The sequence below is a fragment of the Octodon degus genome, unplaced genomic scaffold (genome assembly GCF_000260255.1).
Source record: "Octodon degus isolate 3935 unplaced genomic scaffold, OctDeg1.0 scaffold00261, whole genome shotgun sequence".
In the NCBI taxonomy this organism is placed as follows: Eukaryota; Metazoa; Chordata; class Mammalia; order Rodentia; family Octodontidae; genus Octodon; species Octodon degus.
Genome location: NW_004524837.1, coordinates 1,253,960 through 1,276,525, shown reverse-complemented (window position 1 = coordinate 1,276,525; position 22,566 = coordinate 1,253,960). Strand labels below are relative to the sequence as shown.

The following is a 22,566-nucleotide window of genomic DNA, read 5'->3' as shown; positions in this document are numbered from 1 at the left end:
GCTGAATGGGGGCCTCACAGGAGAGTGGCAACAGTCTGTGCTCACAGGTCCACCCCAGTGCCCCAGCCCCTCACACTGCCATTTTAGGAGCTGTCAGAGACAACGGGTGATGTTGGTTCCATTCTGATGTGCTATCTCTACTTTATTGTTATGACAGGTGCTGGCATTGATGGAGTGGAAGAAATTAAGCGTCACCCTTTCTTTGTTACTATCGATTGGAATGTAAGTTGCCTGCCACAGTCCGCAGCAGCTCACAGGTACAGGGAAAGAGGGAGGAGGGGAGAACCGAGCTGTGTAGTAGCTCTGTCCAAGCTGAGCCACTTGTGGGCAGAGAACTCTCAGGACCCCTTGAGGAGCTGGCTTACGGGAGGTACAGATTGCTACCCGTCCCCACCTGTGACTCTCCTACCAGTACAAATGGCCCTTGTGTTGCCCCCAGCCGCATAACTTCTGCCAAGGAACCAGCTGTTTGGGAGGTGAACATCATTGGTTTCTGGTGCCTGGGAGGCCCAGAGGCATCAGGACACCAAGAACAGCTGGCCTTTCTCCCGTCTGGAGGAGGCACCTCCCTTGATAAAGGCTGCCTGAGGCCCTTTCCTTTAGTGAAACACAAAACTCACTTGAGAGTTTCTTTTCTGAGCTCACAAATTAATCTCAGAGGGTTTTTAATGGAATGTCTTTAAACATCCAAATGCCCTTTAGATGGCACAGTTTGCTGTGTACTCTGTGTCCATCCGCCTGGGGCCTCCAAGAGTGGAGCATGCACAGACTGATGTTGGCTGGAACCAGCACTCCTCTTTGATCCCCCGAGCCCTGCCCCACTGGGAGGTCTGGGAGCTCTGTGCCCCGCCCCAACTCTCTGTCTCAGGTAGAACTTGTTTAAATGGGGCTTCTATCCTAGATGATGGAAGGGAGAGTGAACCTCCAGGATGCCCACAGGGCCCAGCAGGTGGGGATCCACGCTTGGAGAGCAGGCAGAAATCAGGTCATACCCACCTCCCAGAGAGAGTGGGAGGAATGCAGGCCTCTAAGAGGCAAGACCACACCGCCCGTGAACATCTGCTAGGTTTCCTAAAATTCTAGGCTTATAAGATGTGCAGGCCACTTGGTCTCATGCAGGCACCTAAAGACTATTTGCAGTCCGTGTTTCATGTTTGGAGTGTATCTTCTGGGGCGCATCTCCTGTCCATGGACACTGGCCAGCATGTGTCCCTGTAGGGTGACCCACACAGCACAGCGTCTAGGCTTGGGAACCAGCATCTTGGGACAGGCACTGGTGGCATGCATTGGAGATGTTGTCAGCTTGCCTCAGGGCTGCCCGCGGGCATCCAGGACAGCATGCACAGCTCTGTTCATTTATCACCTGCGTGTTTGTTTACTCAGCCACCTGTGTTGGCATTTCATGTTTCTGGCACTTTCTGTGGGGTTAGCAGAGTCCCACCCATGGGGTCTGATGTCCTACTGCACAGATGAATACGCACCTCCGCGCCAGAAGAATGCTCCGCTGTGAAGGGAGAGAAAGGGGGTGGGGCAGGATAAACGGAAAGGTGGGAGGACAGTGTGTGCACCCCCTGGCCCTCCACCACCAGGCTGGGCTCGGGCTGGCCTGTCTTCTTGGACCCTTGTCCCAAATTCTGGAGGCTCGTTCTGCCTCCCCTCCTTCCTTCTCCTGAGGCACCCCAGGCAGCCTCTCACCCTACTTCTGAACTCAGCCCATTCCCACCTGTCACCCTTGACCGGGCCACACCATACCACTGACTCCTGCTGCATATTGTTTCCTGCCTCCTCTCTCTCTGCAGTGCAAGCTACAGGAGATTGGGGCTCTGAGCTTGAGCCATCCTCCAAGCCTGAGCAGGGCAACTGATGAATGCCAGTGTGCCAGTGAATGAGGCGGGAGGGAGGGAAGAAAGGAAGGAAGGAGTGCAATTATGCTGAGAGCTGAGAAAGGGACCTCAGGACAGGAGTGGCGGGTATGGAAAGAGATTGTCCCATTCCCTTTCTCTCTGTCACCTCCAGAGACCATGCCTGGGAAATAGAGAAGGGGATTGCTGGACAGTCATGGTATGCAAGGAGCTGCAGGTAGAAAAAGGGAGCTCGGGGAGGGGGATCTGAGGGAGGCACCCAGCCATGTTTCCTGGTGACTGCTCCACAAACTTAGCCAAGGGGGACCTTGGCAAATGCTTCCAGCAGATAGATGCTGTCTCGGCTGGAAGCACAGAGCCCAGGAAGACACGCTAGTAGTGCTAGGCAAGCTTGCTAGGTTCTTGGGGTTTGAACAGGAAGCGGGATTTTGAGAGAGGTCTTTCTGTCTGCTAGGACCGAGCATGTTTACTCTTGTTCCCGTCCTTGCCAAAGGCTGCCTCATAGAGGCTGAGAGGAGGCAAGTCCCGCATTCCATCCAGCCTTCCACATTAACGGAGCCTGAGAGTGGTACACGAGCGCTGGAATATGGTCCTTCAGTTAATTTATTTGTTCAATAAATAATGCATCACACCTGCCTGCATCAACCATAATCAAGCTACCCCTCAAGGTAACGGTTGGGAAATACAGCTCCATCCCCACGTCACTCATGGCCCAGGAATCTGCTACACTGGAAGACTATTGCCTGCCATAGAAGTAGTACACAGTGGGCGTGTCCCAGCAGAGGAGAGGCCGGAGAATTCACCAAGAGAAGACACAGGGAGGACAGGAAGGATATTCTCAACAAAGATCAGGGGCACAGCGGTGCACAAGGAACCACTGGCTCCACGAGGTCTTGATGGTCTTGGTAGCCATGAAGGCCCTGCTGCAATAGGAGAAACAGGTTCCCCATCTCTGTTGACGCATCCTCCAGGCCAGGTCTGGGCACTGTCCTTGCATCTGTGGCCAAGGTAACAGTCCCTGTGTCTTGATGGCTAGCCTGGAGCTGCTGCCTGGAGCTTTCATGTGTTTCAGAAAGTCCGTGGAATGTACTTAGGGATTGTTTCATTCAGCAATCTGTGGTCCAGATGTACCCTTGTGCTTGTCAGCCACAGTCCACTCTTGGCAGCAAGGTTGCGCCAGAGGCTTCCCCCTGGGATACTGACATTCGGAAGTGAGCAAGAAGACATCCCTGGCCGTCAGATGTCCGCCAGGGGACCTCACCCAGACTATTGCCTCAGGACCCAGCTGGGAAAACATGAAGATATTTATTTTACTCTCTGCTGCCTTCTGTGACCCAAAACTGCCAGCAGATTTTTTTCTTTAAATAAACACCTGTCATCCGCCAACCATCCCCTGAGGGCTTGGGTGACCTGCTGGAGCAAAACACATCATTGACAAGAGCAGTAGGTTGCACCCGTGTGCCCTGCGCTACCTTTGCCCTTGCTCTCTGCACCCGGCCCATTAGCGTGTGCTCCAGGGTAGCCTTCTGGAGGCTGTCTTGTGTGACCAGCTAAGTGAAAAATCACAAGTTAATTACAGACTGGAAACCTCTTCCAGGGTGTGCTGGAGTCCAGCAAACACAAGCTGTGTTTATTTTTCCACTGTGGCTGAAGCAATGCTGAGAATGCAGGCTTAGCATGAACCTAAAATAAGCTGCTTAAGAGGTAATAGGCAGGCTGCACCAGCCAGGCCCCTGTAGCTTCCTCTGCACAGACCTGGGTGAGAACAGCAGAGCTCAGGGCTGTGCCAGGAGCTCTGTCATGGGGGAAGATATTGGTGGCTCTGCTTCTTTGTTCCCTGGAGCATCACATGTGCCAGGACACCAAGAATAACCATTTCCCACGTGAGATTGCAATTATTTTTATTATTACTGTTAAGCACTATTAGCCTGAGTTACTTATGGCCTTTTACATTTCAAATCCTTCAAAGGACATCAACAACTCTTGCTTTGTGAGGTGAGAGTGACTCTAGGGGACACTTAGGCACAGAGCAGTTGGAAGAGTGCCCTGGTCGCCTTGGGACCGACAGCATGGGGTTTGGTGCCTCTGGCTGCCATGTGCATGGGAAGGGGCAGACTGGGGTCTTCAGGGTCACCCTGGGCTTGCTGCCTACAGGCAGAGTACTCTAGCACCTGACAAGGATTGACTGCATGTACTGGGTTGGGTCAGGGGTCCAGGCACTCACCTCCACTCCCAGTGCGCAAAGAAAGATTCCATCACTCTGACCCTAGGCTAACTATATCAGGGAAGTACCCTTTCAAGGTCCCAATAAGGACTCTTTAATTTAGCAACTCTGTAAATCTGTATGCTTTTGTAGAATCCCTTACAGTTAAGATGAGCGGTAGACAAAGCTCTGCCCCATGACACCCTAGAAATCACTTAAACTTGCTGTTCCTTCCATTCTGCCACCTTCCCACACCTGCATGTTTATGTTACTATTTCAGGATCAGCCTATAAATGTACCCTTTGCCTTACTGGAGCATGTTAATTTGAAATGCCTGGCATCAAAACTGCAGAGAGCAGGTGTTAGGGACAGTGGCCCCAAACTGGAATCCAGTTTCCTCTTCCATTACCTAGCTACCACTTTTTGTGTTCTCTCTGTCCTTCTCCTACTTAAGGTCCTTTAGGCCTGACCAGAATCCTAATGTGCCGCTTAGAGACTCCTTGCATAAGCGTGTGCAATATGATATCTGTCTCAAGGTCACTGCTAGACTTGTGCTCTACAGCGTCCTCAAACCCATGAGGTGACGTACACTGATGCCTGGTGAATGGAGGCACAAAGCCCCATTTTATTCCTTTCGGGTTGGCTGCACCTTATCCTAGAGCCTCAGCATGGGGGCTCCAGGTCGGGACGTCCGCCTCACATCGCCTTGGTCCAAGGTCAATGAGGATGCTGCTACCACTTTCTCTACAGCTCAGCTGTGCTGCGGTTTGCATTCAGAAGCAGAAGCAAAATCACCACACACTTCCAACCCATTCTTAGGTTTAGACACAGGGAAAAGAAGAGCATACAGAGTAATAGCACATATTAGCACCTTCTGGAAAATATACGCTAAGACACGGAGAAACTGAGCCACTTGAACATCTCGACAAACATCCAGGAGGAGTGCCTGGCTCCAAGGAGCCCTAGGAGGGCGGTGCAGAGATGGCTGCTCTCTCCCCACAAGACCAGACACTGACACCAGACTGAAGCTACAGCAGCCCCAGGGGCAGAGGGCAAGTGGCCCCCAGTGGACAGATTATGTTCACAGAGCTAATCTGGAAGGTCCTACCATATCCACGTTCTCATGCCCGCCTCCTGCTGGCCAGGTCAGGGTCTGTACAGCCCACACCGAGGCTCGCAGGCCTGGGTAGGAAAAGGCAAAAATCAGAGACACCCACACTTGCAAACTACCGTATAAAGCCCAGTGTGATCACAGGACATAAATGCGCCACGTGATCTCTGGAATTGGGTGCATGGGCGGCAGCTATTCGTTCTTGCTTTATTTTGTTTTTAATAGAAATCTTTCATGTAAATAAATCCCTCTTATAAAAGCAGGAAGCCTGCCTTTGTAACGGACTCCTGCCTTCCTCCTTCACTCCCTCCTCTCCCTCCATTTTTCTCTGGCTTCCCTTTCCCTTCTTTCCCTACCTGCCTCCTCTTCTTTCTCTTTTTCACTTCTCTTTTTCTTTTTTCTCTTATTCCTTTCTTTTATTTCTTTCTCTCCCCACCCCAGAAGATGTGTGTTTACTTCAGCTGGACAGATTTCACTTGCTAACCCTGCAAAGCACGACAGGAGAGCTCTGGACACAAAGCAGCAGCAGGGTTCCAGAGCTTTCCGAAGGACTGTGTACATTAGAGAGGCTTTGCTTCTGCCCTGTGCCTGCGTCACCACCGGATTCAGCCTCTGTTCTGTGTCTGGGAGGATTGTGGCGACTCTAGTCTTGGCAAAGCTGTCCACCCAGGGCAGGAAACTGATGGGAGCATGGGCCAAGTTCCACACAGTTCTCCACGGATGCCCAATCCCTGGTCCTCCTGGGCTGGATGCTTCTGCTGCCAGCCTGGTCTTGGTCTTGCCCCTTAGAGCAGGGGCACCCAGGGCAAAAGTCAGATGTCAGCCCCCTACCTCTGTGCTCTCTTTCCCTTATGCTCTGCATTCCCCACGCCCAGACTTCTTGCCCAGTACTTAGGGCTTTCAGAAGGGTCAGGAGACCTTGTTACCCACCCCCCACTATCTGTGTTCTGCTCATTATTGGCCTTGAACAAGTTACTCTTTGAATCTCAGCCTCAGTTTCATTGTCTGATAAGGTGATGCAATTTGCTTTCACTGGTCATTGAGACAGTCATAGCAGATTTCATCTCGAGTCATCTGAACCTGCCTGACCAGTTGAGGTCCTGGCTGCAGAGCTGAGCTCCAGACCTTTTATTCAGAGTGTCTAGGAATTGGTGCTTTTAGCCAATGACCTGGACCCCCAACGAGATCAGGACAACTGAGTGTTAAAGGTGTGGGTGCACAAGATTCTAAGTTTCACAGCCCTGTCGCATGTCGTAGTTGCCAGTGTCTTCCACTTCCAGGATATTTTGACCTGACCCACACTGAAGTTTTGCAAGTCTTCTTGCATGGGTATCTTCATGAGGTGTGATTAAAAATACAGTGAATGCTGCTCCCAAGTGCAATCTCACAGAAAAGCGGGCTCGTAAAAACACTAAGATGTGTCCTCAGCTACTTCATTCAGCAGGTCTAGCATCACACCACTACGGCTCTCCCCCGAAGTCAAAATGACCACAAAAAGTAAACATATTGAATCAATCAGGTCATCGAGGTAGCTAGAACAATACAACTAAAACACTCATGAAAAAGGATTTTCAGAACTGCCTCAGAAAGTAGCAAGAATGATAAGATTAATGTGTTTGAAGCCAAGGGGAATATTTTGGGGAGCATTAGTGCAAATGTAACTTTTGCTATAAGAAATCTTTTTAAACATTCACTGTATTTTTTATCACACCCGATATACCATATATAACATAGAACACATTGGTGTAGTCTGCGCTTGGTGCATGTTCACATGCATTCAGGGTGTGGGGAGCTGCCTGCAGGTAAGGGTGGGGATGCCCGCAACACAGCCACTCCCAGGCAGGGCTCTCATCTGCCCATGTCCATCTCAGCCTGCCCAGAGTCTGTCCTGCTTCCTCTGCAGAAGCTATACCGGAAGGAGATCAAGCCTCCCTTCAAGCCCGCAGTGGGCAGGCCAGAGGACACTTTCCACTTTGATCCAGAGTTCACCGCACGGACACCCACAGGTATGTGACAGTGGGGGGTCTTTCCAGGGACCTCTCCCATCTGATCCCTGAGGACAGAGGAAGAAGAGTCATGCACATGCAAGGGTGCTCCTAATGGAAATTGACTGCTGATGCCGTTTAGATTTCCTGTTTCTCTGCCCAGGATAAAAGTTGAAGTGGCAGAGCAAGTTCTGTGTGCTTGAGGCAGTGTCCCAGAATACCTGGGAACTCATCAAGGTATTCTGTAGCCCCCCCTCCCCACCTCCCTTTTAAGACACCAGGAAGCGATCACCAGGAGACCAAAGGAAGGTCTGAAGCGGTTCTCTGAACTAGAGAACTCCCTTTCTATGGGAGGAAGGCTGTCGGCTTAATGTCACTTTATGCATATGTGAGCTACATTTACTATGCATGCAAGTCCAAAAGGCTTTTGGAAAAGCTGTATCACCACTAGATCTTGGCACAGCAAGTGGACACATAAATGTAGTTTTGTGATATGTCTGAAATTACTCTCAGGATCTGTCAGGTTCATCAGATCTGGTCAGCCGATTTAAAGTGATCACTTGCGGTAATAATGAATCAGTGTTTACTTCTCTTGCTATGGTAATTGGTTTAGTATTCCAAAGCTGCTGCAGCAAAACACTGCAGGGCTGGGGGCTTACCCAGCAGACTCATCTGTCTCACAGTTCTGAAGTTCAAGGTCAAGGTTCCAGGGGGTGGGCTCCTTGGCTTGTAGGCAGCCTCCTACTGTGTCCTCACATGGCCTTTCCTTGGAGTGTGGAAAGAGCACACAAGCTCTAGAGTCTCCTTTTCTTATAAGATCAGTCCTATCCGATTAAGACTCACCCTTATGACTTATTTAATCTTAATTACTCATGTGAGGGCCTATCTCAGGATCCAGCCACACTGGCTTAGGGTTTCAGCATGGGAATCTAGGGACACAGCCCCAGCCCTAACAATGGTGGGGTGGTGATTATGTCCGTAGTAGCTCATAGCCTCTGTGCATATTTAGGGCTGGGTGAGACTGAGACCCTTCTAGAGAGGCTACCAGGGTTTGTGCTTCTAGAATTGCCCAGATTATATAAAAGATAATCATGAAACAAGCAGAAGATCAGTGATGGATATCAGGTAAAGCTGGAACAGAGAACCCCCTGTCCCCTCTAGGCCTGAGCACAGAACACCCTGTGCCGCCCTTGGGTCTGGGCTGCCGCACAGAGGCGTGCCAGTGAGCTGTGTGCCAGTCCAGATGCACAGGCCATGGGCCTGTGGCGGAATGTGCCTCCACCTGGGTCCACTCCTGCTCTAGGCAGCAAGGCAGGAAGAGTGGAAGTGCCCAGCTCAGTGCACAGGAACCAGGAGCCATGATGGGTTCTCACTCTGTCTTCTGAGTCCCATGCAGTCCCCAGAGAGAACCCAAACCAACATCAATGAGCAGGTTTGGGTGATGACTCTTTTTAAAGTTCTGCTGTGTGGTAATGAGGAGCAAAGGAGGAGGAGGACTCATCCAGGGGCTGAGCTCAGTCCCTCACAGTGACACAGTTCGTCCAGTTTGCAGAACAGGATTTCTTTTTAGCTTCCAACATTGGGAAGATGGGTCAGGGCTTGAGGATTCCACAGATCACTGGGAAATGTCATTTTATTTCTCTTTCTGTGGCTGACCTGAAGGTAGAAGGACAAGAGAGCACATAGCCCCAAGCAGGAGCAGGTTGTCCTTGAGTCTGTGTACACCCCTGCAGCCTGGAGCATCCTGGGGGATGGGGGAGGGGAAGTTCTGCTTCCTGAGTTGCTGTCATGCGTAGCTGTGCGCTCAAAATATTCAAAGCAAGACCACATTTATGCCTTGAGTAAGAAGATTCTAATGCAGTTGGCTCTAAATTATTCATACAATGTGTTTTTGCATTATTCATGAAAAATTTAGACTCCAACCTAGCTGGCCAGTGTGACCATAAGCCTCATAGTCCTTATGCACACACAGAAAATTCAATTTTAATATTGGCCTAAGAAAAACATATTTAGACACTGCATGCCAACACCATCTAGAATTAGTTTTTGATTCTTTACTATCTGAGATTCTCAACCAGGTTTAGTTCAAGTTAATTTATCACATCATGCATTTTGATATTGAGGTAGGAAGTAACTGGAGTGCTAGTGATGCATAAAAGTCGCCCTGATTTTGTAAAAGGTGAGCTTCTCTGCGCAGGTGGGCCAGTACATGGCTGAGTTAGAGAGCAGCCGCTGCAGTACACAGCTCATCGAGAGGAGGATCCTCCAGTCGCTTGCCTTGTGCGCTGGGTGCACAAAGGGCCTTCTTGTCATTGATTTTCACTCTTAATGAAACTGAGGTCATCTGGTTTATGCCTCCTGCTCACATGTCAGCTGCTCACTGGGGCATGCTGACTGGTGCAAGATACCAACCTAAGATATGGAAACCATGCGATACATTCCACAGATCAGGAAATACTCAGAGAGTCATCAACGGTAATTAGGCAATTAGTTTTACACTTCTTTTTATCTATCCTATATTTTGGCCTTCTGTAAGCACTGTGCTAAAAGTCCACATCCCTTATATGATTATATAGCATTCTAAATTTTATTTATGCCGCTCATATTGAATGCTCTCGGGCCACACCATTTAAATATCAGCTTTTTAACTTGTGGTAAAGCCCCTTGACTGCTCCCACACTTTCGCTCCAGCTGTACAGGAAGCTGGATGCAGGAAGAGGTACGAGTCTGTGGCCATACTGGGCAGTGCTGGGTACTTCCTGTCTGTTGATCAACAGCTGTTGCTTATTCGATCTACAGATTTTCCCCAACATGGCCTGTATTCTGTAGGTGCATACATTCCCTTCAGTGGATGTGAAACAAGTCCGGATCAGTGCTCAGCTTTACCACTGTGCAGCTTAGCCAAAGCCCTAGAGCAGACTCGAGTTCTCAAGTCTGCAAGCCATAAAGGAGAACATTGAAGCACCTCTGGGGTTTGAAGATTGCTTTAACTCTGAGGCAGCCATTTGTCAAGTTACTCTTTTCTGATGGAGATTTTAGTGCTGTGCAAGGTCACTGGGGGGTTGAAAGAGAAGCCAGCCTTCAAATCTAGAATTCCGCTAAGGAAAAGCAAGCGCTGCACTAGCTCAGCTGGCTCGGTCACAGCCGCAAGTCCTAGCACACTCACCTGCACCTTGTCTCCTAGTTAAACTTCCCTCAACTAGGACGCTGGGCGTTTACTTCCAGCCAACACAGGTCTTCTTGGTTAAGTGGTCCCGTGGGCCTGTCTCCCTGGGCTGCTTGTGAAGCCCCTTTGTAAAGTCATGGTGCTGAGCTGAGACCCAGGCCTGGCGGACCCTGTCAGTGATGCTGGAGACCAGCCCTTGTCCTCAGAGCACCCCTAGCATGGGGTCTCAGTCCTGGATTTCACAAGGCCCTCAGGGCCCTGCCTCACAGTAGCTTAAAGAACAGAAAAGCCACATTTGCCCCACGGGGGCCTCTCCCAGCCCTCACATCTGGCCCCTGTGAGGGACAGAACCGAGCTGTCTAGGACAGAAACAGCCAAGGATAGAGAGTGGAAAGGCAAAGGCCTTTTCAAACCCATCTTGGCTAACTGATTCTAAGGTATACAGAAAACAGAATATATGTGCAATTTTTAGAACTTTATATATAATATGTATTTTAATTTTTACATATATTTGTAAGAAAAATTAAGATACAGGCTATATTTTGAATATTATTTATATATTATAGAATTTGCCATTTATTATATTCATGTACTCAATATAATATGTATTAAGAAGTGTATTCAAATATTTTTCTTACATTGTACATGTAAAAAAATACTTGTTCTCCAGCTTCTTTCCCACCAGCTCGCTGTTAGGAGCATGTGTCTGTGTCTATAGTTTACACAGCTGCCCCTCTTCTGATTATCACAGTCTTCCTAGAATCTGTCACGAGCACTACCGAGCCCCTGGATATGCGCCAGCCATTATGGATCACGACCATCGTTTCCTTAATGGGAGCAGCTTTTTGGGTGTCCCCCTTTTTTGCTATATCAAATATTGCTGAAGTAAGCATTTTCTACATTAATTTTAAGTATTTTTGAAAGTAATCCTTATAAAGTCCTAGACACAGAGCGGATCTCCACAGGACATGTAAACGGTGGTGGCCTTGGGCCAGGCACCTGAGGAGGCGGTGCTGACACTGCTTCCTCCTTCACCCCTCAATCTGCCCACCCCTGCCAACCCTGGGTGTGGCTGATTACTTTTGTTTTGGGTAATCCCTTAGGCAGATCTTCAATCTCGTGCATATGCATATACATACTGAACAATGCCTGCGTCCATCTGATAGTCACCAGTGCTTCTTTGGGGCCTTGCTCTTTTGCATTGATCTTTGGGAGATCTTTGCAAAACAGAATTTAGCTTTTAGTCTGATATATGTGTACAATTTCGCCCCCTGTGGCCATTTATCCTCTCATATTTTACTCAATGATGAACAGGAAGTAGATTGGTCCCACTGTAGTCACACTTTTTAAAAAATCATAAAGAGTTCAGAGAAATTATAACTCAGGAAATGGCTCCTTTCACACACACACACACACACACACACACACACACACACCCTGGCATGCTGTGGGCTGAAGCAACTTTGTCCCAGTGTCCCAGGAGAGATGGGGGCAGAAGGTGGAGGGGACGATTCTGGGTCCTCAGTGGCTGCCCCCTGCACATGCTGCCTGCTGGACCTAGAGATGAGGTGCACAACACACAGTGGCCCTGCTCCCTGACAGTTCTCCCAGGATTGCTGCCACTCTTTCTCTTACTCTAGAGCACCTATGGGTGGTGGATTGTGACCATGAACATTATTAGTAAATTCAGAAGGTAGCAAAGTAAAAGATGTGATCAGTGGTTGTCCTAAAGATTTTGTTCAAGGTATATTGGCCATTTAAAAATGAAACCATTGGCACCACTCGAAACAGAGTTATTTCATAGGAGTTGGGCTTTCTGTGTCCTTCACCGCACACATCTCACATGTAGATATGCACACCATCATTTCTCCAACGCACTCCACTCCTGAAGCCTGAGCTCTGCCACTGTTCCCCACAGACTCTCCTGGTGTTCCCCCAAGTGCCAACGCACATCATCTGTTCAGAGGATTCAGTTTTGTGGCCTCCAGCCTGGTCCAGGAACCCTTGCAGCAAGACTTGAACAAGGCTCCTGTTCACCCGATTGTGCAGGTAACTCCACTGGCCCCAGTGGATAGGACATCAGAAGTATTCAGCTGATGCCCACCAATGATTCTATGGGCTCAGCCTCCCTGGTGTGCTAGGTGCCAGGGCTGGGCGGACATTGTTCACCTGAGGGTTCTCGGTGCTAAGGTGGTAGATATCAGATGCCTTGCCTTCCCAGGCACTGCTCTTATTATTGAGTGTTAGCATGGTCCTGACCATCCTGATGTCAGCCATGACTTGTGCCCTGCTGTATGTCCATCTTTAAGAAGGAAGAAAAAACAATGAGACTAATGTCACTATGGGCATCAGAGTGGGTATCCTGAGCTAGAGGTATCTTCACTGTGTGCAGTCAAGCCTGTCCCCTAAGGTAGCTATTTGATTTGTTGGTGCCAAGTCTTTGGGAGGCGAATGAAGATGACATTTTAGAGTTTTCCACCATATATGTGTATGTACTATATACAGAGACTTCTAAGGAGTTAGAATTAAACTCACCTTATCCAAGCTAGGTTGGGTAGTGGCAAGTAACTTCCCCAGGATCTCTCTTCCATGGCCTTGTGGTATGTGTGAAGTGAAGGTTAACTGTATCTGTAGATTGGATTAAGAGTGGGTAGGTGAAGACCTCACATAGGGCAGAAGCAGGTCCTGACTCAGACATCATGACGTACAGTCCATTTAGGTATTTTTGTCCAGGCACTCTCTGGACATGGGCTTCTGAGCCATATACAAGTGCTTCTGCCTTTTTGCTTCTAAACTCCCCTTTCCTCACAACAGTGGGAGAAATAAGGCTGGTCCGTGGAAACTAATTTTGTCTAAACATTAAATGTCCCAGAACATGAACGAGAAGAGTTGAATTTTAGATCTAGCACCATCACTAAATAGATCTGGACCTTGGGCAAAGGACCCCTGTACCTTGTGTGCCCCCATGTCCTCGCATTCTCAGTGCCTGCCCCAGTTCTGTGGGCACGCATGCCTTTTCAGGAGGTCTCTAACAGCCTCTCTTGTCCTGGTCTCTTGCAGCAGCTACACGGGAACAATATCCACTTCACTGATGGCTATGAGATCAAGGAGGACATTGGGGTGGGCTCCTACTCGGTATGCAAGCGATGTGTGCACAAAGCCACCGATGCTGAGTATGCTGTGAAGGTAAGGGAGGTCATTTTGCAAGCACAGTGTATGTGAGTGCAGCGCATGGGCAACAGCTGTGTAGGAACATCAGTGGGAACATGGGCACAAGAGGGAACACGCCTGCTGCTCACTATTTTCTAAACTGAAGTACAATGGAGTCTGGTTAGATTTGAGATGAGGTCAACCACCCACTTAAAATTGTTTTGCATACCATTATTATGATTATGATTATGTATTTGGTATAAGGTCTCACTATGCAGCTCGGACTCGTAGTGATCCTCCTGTTTTCAGCCTCCCCAGCGCTGGGATTACAGGCATGCACATCACTCCCAGTCTCAGTGGCTGACTCAGTGCGCCCAGGGTCAGGGCCAGTGCTGCATGTGGTGCCGGGGATCAAACCCGGTCCCTGCACTTGCCTTTAGCAGGTGCTTAGTCCACTGAGCTATTTCTCTGGCCCTCATTCATATTTTTATATGCAACATGTAGGAACTACCACTCTTAGCACCTTATGTATAATATGAACCAAGAATAACTCTGAGCTTCTGGCACTTTGAGAATATAGAGCTGAGTTGAGGCACTTGGCAAGGGAGAAAATGAGAAGGAAACAGAAAGGAGTGTTAGCAGGAAGTGTTGACCACCAAAAAGTAACCCAGGAAATAAGTGTACACTAATATTATTTTTAGAACCTTAGAGAGCTAGTGATTTTGCTCCCAGCCATCAAAAACAGTATCTATTGTTCTTGACTCTCTATGTATTAACTTTAGCCTCACTGCTAAACATTTGATCTGAAAGTCTAAAATGGTATTTTCTAGAATTTTCTAGTTGGTAAATTGTGTATTAACCCCAGAGCTACAATCAGAACATAACATATGTAAATAGCATACATGGTATCTTCTCTGTACTAGACTTTGGAGACTATAGAGCCTACCGCCCTCCTTGAAGGTCCTGAGGACCAAAGCCCCAGCCTCATGACTGGCTAGCACTTGCTTGTCCCCAGTGCGTCTGTTGCATATATGCTGCCCCAACTCTGCCTAGATTGTTTGGGGAGAGATGGGATTTCTGTCAAGGAGGGGTGTAGCAGGGGTCATGGCCAACTGTTGTGGCTCTCCTGGGCCCAAAGGACACTGCCCAGCATGCTGGCTGCACGGCCAGCCCCATCCTCCCAGCTTGCCCTTACCTCCACTGCCATTTCCTGAGCACAAGTGTGTTGCAAGAGCCAGCCCTCAAGTATGCGCATGTGCACTGGAGACATCTGCCCCAGGTCTCTTGGACTGTGGAAACACTTAGTGCTGGCAAAAAGATACTAGCCAAAGCATTTTAGGAATTGATGGCTTTCTGAGAAAATAATCTTTTAATTTCTCAAACAAAAAGAAATGCTTTAATATAGAAGAACAATTAATGTGTGGATCTAGCTGGTGGATGCAGGAGCAGATGCAGGACTTGCCATATTCCAGCTGAACTGGGGATGCTGGCAGAGGCTGTGGGCAGGCCGCTGTCATGGCGGATGCCGGAGCAGGAGAAGCTGCGTAGCTGGGAGCCGCTTCACTGCGTAGTATGGGCACCGCCCCTCCTGTGCTTCTAGATCTCAGTTCTTGTGCAGGCTTCTTCTTCCTGCTTCTTCACCTCACTATTGGGGAAATTTATGGAGGAACTGAACAGAGGCCCCCCATGGCAGAGCCAGATGCTGGCCCCATATCCAGATGTAGGAAACTGCATTCTGCCTTACATGAGAGCATTTTATTTGTGCTCTGAAACATGCTTCCCATATGCTTCATCAGTGCACACGGGCTCCTTCGAATCTGTTCTGTGTGGGTTGTTTCTCATAGAAATTCTTCAGATTTTTTTATCGGGTAATCAGCAGCCGTCCTAGAAACAAATGCTCTTGCCAGCAGCTACAGAGAAGCAGACACATTGTGTGGCCCACTTGGCAGCTCCACTGCCCTTCCAAAGACACCCCACTACATGTCCTGCGAATAAGCCCCATTGACAAGGGCAGTGGCCTGTCCCCCCCTCAATGTTCCCATGTCCAGCCCTCACACAAAGATCCATCTGAAGCCAGCTTTGTCTCTCACTTTCTCCCTCTCGTGCTCTCTCTCGCTCTTGCCTCCCTCAAGAAAGCAGGCACTGTAGCCTGGCTGACGGTAGAAGAAAAAGACAGACCTTCCTGGGTTTTGTTTTTTTTTTTTTAACAAGCCTTGAATTTCCCTGGACAAATTTAGTTGGTGGACATGAAGGGATTTCCCTCATTCTTCCTGAGACTACAATGGGTCATGATTTATTATCTGGAAAGTCTTAAATTAACCACCACAGGAAGGAGCAGGACCATGAAAAAACCATGGGCTTCTCTGTGAGATGTAGCTCTGGGCCCACACGCTACCACAGACCCACAGCTATTGCAGAAGACGTGCGGGCCGCCTCCTAGAATGGCAGCGATCAGTCCATCCTCGAAGAGTGGACCACTGTCTGGGTTTTCTCCAAAGATGGAAGAGCCAGCAGTTTTGTGGCAAAGAGTTCATTCTGTAGGGTGGTCTCGTAGTCACCAGAATAGCTTTAGCAGGATCTCGGCTGCTGTCTCTTTAGCATTTTCCAGGTAGAATGTAGCTGAACTACTTAGGCTTTTCTGTATCAGCCGACTGTCCATGATTAGCACAATCCCTACCTCGGAATAAGGGAGCTAGGATATAGCACATTCCAATGTGTTTCCATCTGGAGCCCGCAGCTCTGCGTACAGCAGATGTGTGCCATGGCTCTCACCTTAGCAGATGTGCTTCTGCCACTCAAATTCAGCTGCGTCACCCTCAGCCACCACTTGAACAGCTTATGTACCACCCTGCAATCCAAATTCCTATACACTTTGTACATGAAAAGAGGACCTTTGTTTTGAGGGACAGTAGTCAGAGAGATGGGCATCCTCTTCACCTAGTACACAGGTGGCTCAGAAGTGTCCCCATGCAGTAATGAGCAGGACAAAGGATACGGCAGTCACACCCAGTGAGGACTGTGACCAGGACACCCTTTTCTGCCCCAGCCAGACATCATCCATCGGGGACCCTGGCCATATGGTGAGGTGTTTTGATTTGCACACTTGAGCAGAGATCCCACTGCTGGTGATGTATGAGGCCAGGGCTGCTGCTTAACACCCAGAGCGCCCCCTACCCACCCTGCCCATCATGCAGCCCATGACGCCGATGTTGGCAGACTGAGAAGCCCAGCCTAGGGCAGCCTTATGGTGGGGCCGGAGCTCAAATCCATAAAACCCCAGGAGGCGTTTTTGGAGAAAACGAGCTTCTCAGGGTCAGCAGTAGTGAGCCCAGGAAGGAGTGGTCCTTCCTCACTGAATTTTGAGGAACTCTTTCTTGGCAGTGTGATGATGATCTGCCCATCAGTTCAGGGCCCAGTGAGCACCTCGCAGTAGTGACCTGTATTACGGGTCCCTCTGAGGAAGTAGATGGCTTGTCACCTCTGTCAATGTTGGGCAGTGTACAGGGTCATAGTAATTCTCACATTCTTGGATATTGTTGATATATGCTATGATCATTATGATATACCATATATACATGCATATCTTATAGGTTCTTGATCTTCCCACTGTATGTCCTCTGATATCAAATGGACTACATTTAAAATTATATTTACACCAGTTAACCAAAGTATATTGCCAGTCAAGGTGAGAACAGACACAAGATTGCTGATTTTATGCTTGTTCTCAGCACTGTTGTTAAAATTGAGTCATACTCTCTGCTGGGCACCGTGCTAAGGCCTTTGAGAAGTGATGCCAGAAATGGTCCTAAATGGAGCCACCGTTAGCACTACACCCAGCATATAGTAAGGACTTGATGCTGGTTAAATGAAAATCCGAATTCTTTGACTTGGTCTCTGTCTCTCCCTCAAGACTTTGGCAAACAACACAAAAATGTCCAGCATCCTCCGCTGAAAGTATAGGCTCTGGCAGTAGAGACAGAGCCAGCACCTTCTCCTCCTCACCACTTCAGATTTGACTCCATATAGACCCTTTGCCCATGCCTTGGCCACTGTTGGGACGGCTGAGTATAAAGGCTGTCACGTCCCTTCCGTCCTCTTCTTCCTTTGGTCAGACGCATTACAGTTGCCAGCTGAGCCCTGCCTCCTGGGAAGCCGCTCCAGGAGGCGGGTGGTGGGAGGTGGCACTGCTGGACTCTGCAATGGCAGACACAGCCCTGCATGCGCCTTGGGGCCTCAGGTTGCCTCCCTTCATTTCTTCATTTAAAGGCAGGCTTGAATAGAATTAATTGTCAAGTGCTGAAGGCCATGTGATGGAGAAGAATTAAAAAGAAGGATGAAGGGGTATTTGAAAGAAAAGTAATCAATATTTGGGGCTGGTGAGATAGCTCAGTGGACTAAGCACCTGCTGAGACAAGCGCAGGGACCAGGGTTCGATCCCTAGCACCACATGCCACACTGGCCCCTTCCCTGGACACACTGATATGGCCACGGAGACTGGGCGTAGTGATGCACGCCTGTAATCTCAGCACTGGCGAGGCTGGAAACAGGAGGATCACCATGTAAGCCCAAGCTGCATAGTGAGACCCTGTTACCAAATACATAAAAATTGATAGTAATCAATTTGCATTCCACCCAGGTTGCTGCAGTCATGTTACGGGAACTTAGGGAGGGAGTGTTTATTTTTCATTTGTTCTCAGTAGAACCAGGTACATATTCTAGACAATGCTATTGGCTATAGATGGAAGGTTTCCTGGCTATGGTCTGCAGCAGGAGACAGAGAGAAATATATAACACACAAACACAGCAGAACTAATCTGCTGAAGAGTTCACAGTGTCACCAATGTCTTGGCTTCTCCTGAGCTCACTACTGCTGACCCTGAGAAGCTCGTGACCAGTGTCTGCTTATTGCAGGATGCGGCTGGTGGGTACAGATCTAAGCTACACTGCAGAGGCACCAGTGTCACCATGTTGGCCTCTTTTGCAAGCCCCACAGAAACTGAGCAGGACGAAGAGCCCAATAGCCAGCACTCACAAGGGCAGGCGCAGGAGCCACGGGGCAGCACTGAGACTTGGGCACAATGGCAGTGCCATGAGAAGGATGGTGACAGTGAACACAGGCCAGAGCTCTTGGCACGGCCTTGCCAAGAGCACTGCGCGGCCGCCTCACCAGCTCTCACCACACAGTCGGATCATCACCCACACCAGTGAACAGCGTTGCTGCTAGAGGACTAACGGCCCCCGTGTGTCCCGGAAGATTTCCAGCTAGTGCGCCAAAAGCCCAGGATGCTCTTGGCATCAGCCCCTGTGCGCTCCTCTTGCCTGCTCACAGCTCTGTCTGCTGATGGTGTTCGGGGACCCTAGCACTCCCTTTGTACTGTGCCTTAGTGCCAAGCCAGATCAGGAAGTAGCGCTTTGGCATGGTGTTGATATGGGATAGGGCAGTGGGCCGTGCTTCAAAATGTGTGACAAGTGCAAGTCTGGCATCTACAAGAACAGCACATGGTGCTAGCAAATATCCCAGCACCCCATACACAGCCATATTCCTCTGTGCCAGTGGGCAGCTGGACCGGGCCCACCTTCCACGCAGCACCCCAGGGTCAAGCCTTTGCCTGGTGTTGTCTATTTTTTATATGCAGACTAAGTTAAACAGAGGGGACATCTCAGTCTTTTCTACTTAAACCCCACCTCCAGTAGATCACTTTCACACAGCTGGGGTCAAGAGTCCTTGCTGCTACCGTGCTGGCTCAGAACGGTCTCCTTGACCCAGCCCTTCCACTGGCCTGAGTCTACACTCTTCCCAGAACACACAACGCTCCTCCATTCGTCCCTGTGCCTGCAACACCATTCCTGCAGACAGCAGTCTCACCCTGCAAACTGTGCACGGGCTGGGGTCTCTTCTGAAGCCCTCCCCACTGCCCCGTCCCTCGTTTCTCCTGCACCTGCACTCCCCTCCTTGCCCTGCTCACCACCTCGACCTGTCTGTGGGCTGCCTGTCTGCCTGGGTGTGGTCCTCAGAGAGCACGAGCCTCTGAGGCTTTTGGGACAGGTCCAAGAATGTCGGGCGCCAGAGGGAGCAAACCACACTTCAGTAGACACAAGAGGAAGCCAAGTCACCCTGCGTTACGTTACTTGGTAGCACCAAGGATGAGTGTTACTAGGAGCTTTACTTCAAATTTGTTCTTTTCCTCAAGATTATAATAAAATTATTCAGAACACTTCTGGGCTGAGGATCATACTGATTCTGCCTAGATCATCACATACAGGAAGCAGATTGCACTGGGCTGCAGCCACAGTTTTACTCAGCAGAGGGCAGGCGCCATGCTAGGCCCCTGGTGAGCACAGCCCTCCCCTCAGGAAGCTCGTAGTCCAGCCATTTAGGAAATGTGTCATCACAGAACCAGAAGTTATAGCAAAAAGTGGAATGTAGCTAAGAATCAGAAATTAAATGAAATCTTCTGTGCTTTTAGCATGTTCTCTTGGCCCATTTCATCTTCAGACAGCCCACGTGGACACAGGCATGCAGACCCCTCCTTTGCCTGGAGATGGGCCTGTGTGTCAGCAGTGGCTGAGTTGTCTGGAGGGAACCTGGGCTTCAGGAGGGGGTGGGGCCTTTCTGTAGCACGCTGTTGTGCTATTGTTAAAACACCTAAGCTTGCAGGGACAATTGAATTGGATGAAAATAGAGACCCAGAAAAACCATACCGAGGCATGTGTCACCCAGTTCTTATCCCTAGTGATAGGTACAGCTACCATACACTGCCCTGGGACCAAGCCTCCTCTCCCACCAGAAGACCCACTGGGATCCACACCAGGCCGTGCAAAACAGTGCTCCCACATCTGTGCTCATTTTCATAGTGTGTGCATAACTTGTGAACCAAAAAAGAAATGTAATTAAAGCAGATGCTTGGCCTGAATGCAGCTTATTTTTAGAAGGACTGATTGGCATGGAAATTTTAATTTTTTTCTACAAGGGAAACATGAGAGGTCTTTCTCTATGTGATTTGTTTAAGCTAATTTTGCAGGAGAAAGTATCTGTTAGATTTTTCAAGTAATTACATGCTCTCCTACCTTACGTCAAACATAATACTGATCCTGTGACAAGTGAGAGGACACAAATGTCCAGGAAGTCCCTGAACTCACCACACAGCCTCAGTCAATGCCGAGGAACATTTCTAGTGGTGGAGAGAGATGAGAAAGACAGGAGAGATCAAGACACCAAAAAGGAGGGGAGAGACATGTCAGTGGAGCCCAGCCTGGTCTGTGCCAGCTCTGGCCACCAGGAGTAACTGCTTTTGACCTAGGTCTACGTGCTCACCCACTGAGAAAAACTGTCATCCTATGCCATTGATTATGGAAGCCACAGGTACTCCCTGGAGGTGCAGACACTGACTTAGCACTTCTAAGGAGAGGGGACACACGCAACATGTTATACAGCATCCCCTGCCCCCCAGGTGGTGGCCTCTCTGACAGGTGGCCTTCCTGCACAGCTGTTGCCAGGTGGCAATGAGGAGGAGAGAGGCAGGACCATCTCTTCCCCGTCCAAGCCTGTCTTCCTGGTCATCAGTGTCATGGAGCATGCCCTTGGGGACAGGAGGCTGGCTCCCACTCACACACAATCCCTTTCTAGGTTTCAGTCCATTATAAAGATTATAAAATAATATTATTTTCGGAATAAAGAACTTGTTACACCACAGCTAGCTCTAATTAGAAAGAATCCAACACTATCAATGCCAAGAAACCAACGTCACTGAGAAGCATTTCACTGACGGTCGCTTGATGTTTCTGAACATGGGCTCCAAACCCATTTCCTGGACCACGCTGTCCCCAGTTCACTGCAGCTGAGTCACACCAACTGCCACTTTCTCTCATTCACCCTCTCAAACAACTCACCATCCTTACAAACAGGAAAACCAAAGGAAGCAAAAAGGCTTTTCCAAAAAAGTCACACAGACACGCAAAAGCACTTGTGACAATGTCGAGATTAAACCTGGATTAGAACAAATCTGGCCTGTGTGTGGGACCCAGTTGCCCAGGCAGGGTTGAAATGACCCAGATTGGGAGAAAGTGGAAAGCAGGAAGGTTGGTGGGGTAAGAGCCCACTCCAGTCACAGGTCTGCGGCAGGAAAGCCCTTCAGTGGGGGTCGGGGCCTCCATCTTCCCCACATACCTCCTGCTCCCTAACACTGGGAGCCACATCCCAGTTCCTTGGCCGTGTCCTCTGCCTCAGACAGTTCTGCAGCTAGAGGGGATTAGTGAGGTTTTCCAACACCCAGTGTTCCTTCCTGAGGGATGTCGCACAGCCTGTGGGCCTTCGAGGCAATGGCTGCGCACCGCTGGGCACAGCATGTCCCTCGCAAGTTCCCATCACCTCCAGCTGCACTTCGGCAAGCGTCCCATCACGCCATCCCATCACGCCGTCCCATCACGCCATCCCATCAAGCCGTCCCATCATGCCCTCCCATCACGCCGTCCCATCACCGCCCTCCTCCAGCGGCCATTGTGTGGCTGCTGATGCTTTCCAGGGGTCTTTCTACCCTGATATCATTGTAAGCATTGCTGTGCTCTGTGGCATCAACATACAGGGAGGATTCAGAGACAAAAAATGAAAGTGATGTTCAGGAGCATAAGTGTGGCAGCTCATAGCCACTTGGTCCATCTTCGGAGCAGGAAGTGTGGCTGTATTTTATGCCCACCATGAAAATATCGCATTTGTATGGTGGGTGTACTGTATGGGGTGTGAAGCAATCAATACATGCCAATTCAATCATACTGGCACTTGGGGAGATGCACAAGGCTGCCCCAGTTCCTGACAACGAGGACACCGAACCATGGGAACAGTTCTGCATTTCATGCAGACATTCTGCTTCTGTGGTTTTATTGAGATGTCCTGGTGGTCGGTTGAAACATGCCATGCTACAAAGAGGCACAGTTTAGCATACCCAGGGCTTTATTTTGTTGTCCCACCCTCCTATGCCACTGTGGGTGGTCCCTCATTGTCTCACATGCAGGTCAACTTTTATCATAATTTTAAAATATTTCTCAAATGTTGGTACAACTGTAAGTTTTTTTTAAAACAACTTATTAATTAT

General features: G+C 49.3%; 1 protein-coding gene across 2 annotated transcripts in view; it reads left to right on the top strand.

The window, feature by feature from the left end:
- Rps6ka2 (ribosomal protein S6 kinase A2) overlaps positions 1–22,566 on the top strand; it is a 225,531-nt gene that overhangs the window by 185,947 nt on the left and 17,018 nt on the right. For both annotated transcript variants that reach the window (XM_023706495.1, XM_004646223.2), the window contains exons 11-14: positions 158–222; positions 7,080–7,182; positions 12,246–12,376; positions 13,388–13,513. In XM_023706495.1, coding sequence (XP_023562263.1) covers positions 158–222; positions 7,080–7,182; positions 12,246–12,376; positions 13,388–13,513 — 425 coding nt within the window. The remainder of the gene's footprint in view (positions 1–157; positions 223–7,079; positions 7,183–12,245; positions 12,377–13,387; positions 13,514–22,566) is intronic.